This window comes from Sapajus apella, unplaced genomic scaffold (genome assembly GCF_009761245.1).
Source record: "Sapajus apella isolate SASKATOON/1434 unplaced genomic scaffold, GSC_monkey_1.0 scaffold87, whole genome shotgun sequence".
Taxonomy (NCBI): domain Eukaryota; kingdom Metazoa; phylum Chordata; class Mammalia; order Primates; family Cebidae; genus Sapajus; species Sapajus apella.
The window spans coordinates 51,092-53,920 of record NW_022437027.1 but is presented as its reverse complement, the minus strand read 5'-3'; the positions used below and the strand labels follow the sequence as shown (position 1 = coordinate 53,920).

Here is a 2,829-nt window from a genome sequence, read left to right as displayed (position 1 = left end):
TACCACCATGTAGATCTCTTCCAGAGATGTCTTGGGTTTTAGGAGTAGAACTCCTATTTACATTTTTATGCTGTTGTCTGTTAATTTTTTATATAGAATAGGTAGCACTACTTAGAGCTTGGTTATATATACTTCTATATACTCAGAAGTATAAATGGTAGAATAGACTATAATAAGTTAAAAGCTATAAAGACATTCATTTTGTTCCCCACAGAGTATTCATTAATTGTACTCTACATGGCTTTGTGTCTAACCCCTAATGTACCCTATGTATGGAAGGATACTGTAAACACTGTATTACTAGCTCATTAGTAGTATAGAGAAAGTTCAAGACCAAAAAGGGGGGCAGGAGTCAATTAGTTTTTCTTGTTCTTAAAGCCAGAATCATTTATTATGCTACTAAATTTCTGCCTGTGAAAACTCTGATACTTGAGTTAAAAAAAAAAAAACAGAGAAAATATAATTTGCTAGAGAAACTGATGTTCTTCCCAAATTTTACCTTAAGATCACAGATTTTCCTCTCTGTTTGTTTAGGAATAACAGCTAGAAAAGCAGTCTCTTCTTTACTTCCCAAGGAAGGGAACTAGAATAAAACATCAGTAAGTTATCGTTAGCTAGAATAGTTTCACAAGTGGTTCATGATTTTGATGGAAAAATAATTGCAAAACTGAAGTTTGCCCTGTAAAAACACACTTGCCATCTCTATCTTCCTTTTCTCTACACAAACATACAAATCATCTCTCCCTGGCAAAGGGGTACTCTAGTGGATAAGTAATTTGAAAACGTACCATATTAGAAAACTCTGATTCTAAATTTTTAATTAAATCTTTGAACACTAGAAAAAATTGCCGTGTACATAATAAATCTCCTGTCAAACCTAACACTATGGTAATGTAGATCATTTATTTTTAAATTAGTAAGAAATAAAAGGAAGAAAAATGGAAACAGTGTAACTGACTATTTGAAAAACGAATCATCTAGCAATCACAAAACGATATTGATAACAGTAACAACTCATTTTTAGTTCATCAAGCAATATACAAAATAACCAGAATTTTTCATAAGATTTGGATAGACACAGAAAATGAATTGAACTACAAAAATAATTGTTTAAATGTTTAACAAATATGGAGAAAAAACGCTTTCCTAACAGACCGAAGAGGTAGTCTATTCTTCAAATAATGGCCACTTTCCTTTAATAACACTTATATATAAACACAACTGCCAACCAAGTAGTTCTTAAAAATATTGAATCTATATTTTGGAATTAGAATTTTCTTTTCTTTTCTTTCTTTTTTTTTTTTTTTTTTTAGACACAGAGTCTTGCTCTGCCACCCAGGCTGGAGTGCAGTGGCGCAATCATTGCTCACTGTAGCCTTGACCTCTGGGCTCAAGTAATCCTCCTGCTTCAACCTCCTGAGTAACTGAGACTAAAGGCATGTGCCACCACACCAGCTAATTATTCTTATTTTCAAAATTTTTTTTAGAGATGGAGTCCCACTGTATTGCCCAGGCTGATCTCAAATTCCTCGCCTCAAATGATACTCCTGTCTTGGCCTCCTAAAGTGTTGGAAGTACAGATGTGAGCCACTGTGCCCAGCCAGAATTACAATTTTCTAATATACAGTTTTCAAAATTCTCTGTTGGAATAGTTCTTTTGCAATGTGTAGTTAATTACACTTTCAAAAATGAGGCGGAAGTGGCATTAAAAACAATCTATATTTTGGTGAGAGGTTGTTTCAGAGTATTGTAGTCAAAAAGAGCCATTATAGGCTGGGTGCAGCCTATAATCCCAGCACTTTGGGAAGCTGAGGTGGGAGGATCGCTTGAGGCCAGGAGTTTGAGACCAGCCTGAACAATACAGTCAGACTCCATCTCTTCAAATAATTATCCAGGCATGGTACTGTACACCTGTGGTTCCAGTTACTTGGGAGGCTGAAGGAGGAGGATGCCTTGAGTGCAGGAGGCCAAGGCTGCAGTGAGCTGTGATTGTGTCACTGCACTCTAGTCTGGGTGACAGAATAAGAACCTGTCTGAAAAAAGAGAAAAAAAAGAAACATTACAAAAATACAAATGTATTCCTATTTTCAAGCTAAAAGCAGATTTAAATAATTTTTATTCCAAAAGGTTAAGACCTTTTCATTACTGTGGAATGACAGCATATTTTTGTTGTCTTGTTAATAAGAGGAAGATTACACTATGTCTCATGATGTTGCCCAGGCTGGACTGTAAGTCCTCAGCTCAAACAATCCTCCTGCCTCAGCCTCCTGAGTAGCTGGGATTACAGACACGGGCCACTGTTCCCACCTTCAACAGACTTTTAAAAAATGTGTGATATTTAAGTGGCAACTCATTTTAAGGGAAAAAATAGTGATAGTGTTTATCTGTAGTTTGTGCTTTGTGATACCTATCTTTTAAAAATTTTAAACCTGATTTCTTCAAGTGAAAAAAAGAATATGATCATTTGTAAGCTAAATTATGCAGTTGCTAATTATAATTTTATATGTATAATCTTGTTACGTAAAGATAAAAAATGGTAAGAAACCATAATACAGATATTTTTGTTTTATTTTGTTCTGTTTTAGGCAACAGAGCTATAGGGGCAATTGTCAATGACTCATGGGTTTGGTAATGTTGCAGATTTGCAAAATTAACTTCATGGTAAAGAAGTTGTTATTTAGGCTGAGCACAGTGGCTCACACTTGTAATCCCAGTACTTTGGGAGGCCAAGGTGGGCGGATCATGAGGTCAGGAGATCGACACCATCCTGGCCAACATGGTGAAACCCCGTCTCTACTAAAAATACAAAAATTAGCTGGGCATGGTGGC

General features: G+C 35.6%; 1 protein-coding gene across 10 annotated transcripts in view; it reads right to left on the bottom strand.

The window, feature by feature from the left end:
• The window catches only part of ZGRF1 (zinc finger GRF-type containing 1), an 85,939-nt gene that overhangs the window by 57,633 nt on the left and 25,477 nt on the right, over positions 1 to 2,829 (bottom strand). For 9 of the 10 annotated variants that reach the window (XM_032254708.1, XM_032254707.1, XM_032254713.1 and 6 more), the window contains one exon: positions 500 to 583. The exons of the other annotated variant lie outside the window; for it this stretch is intronic. In XM_032254708.1, the coding sequence (XP_032110599.1) occupies positions 500 to 583 (84 nt within the window). The remainder of the gene's footprint in view (positions 1 to 499; positions 584 to 2,829) is intronic. 10 annotated transcript variants of the gene reach the window in all.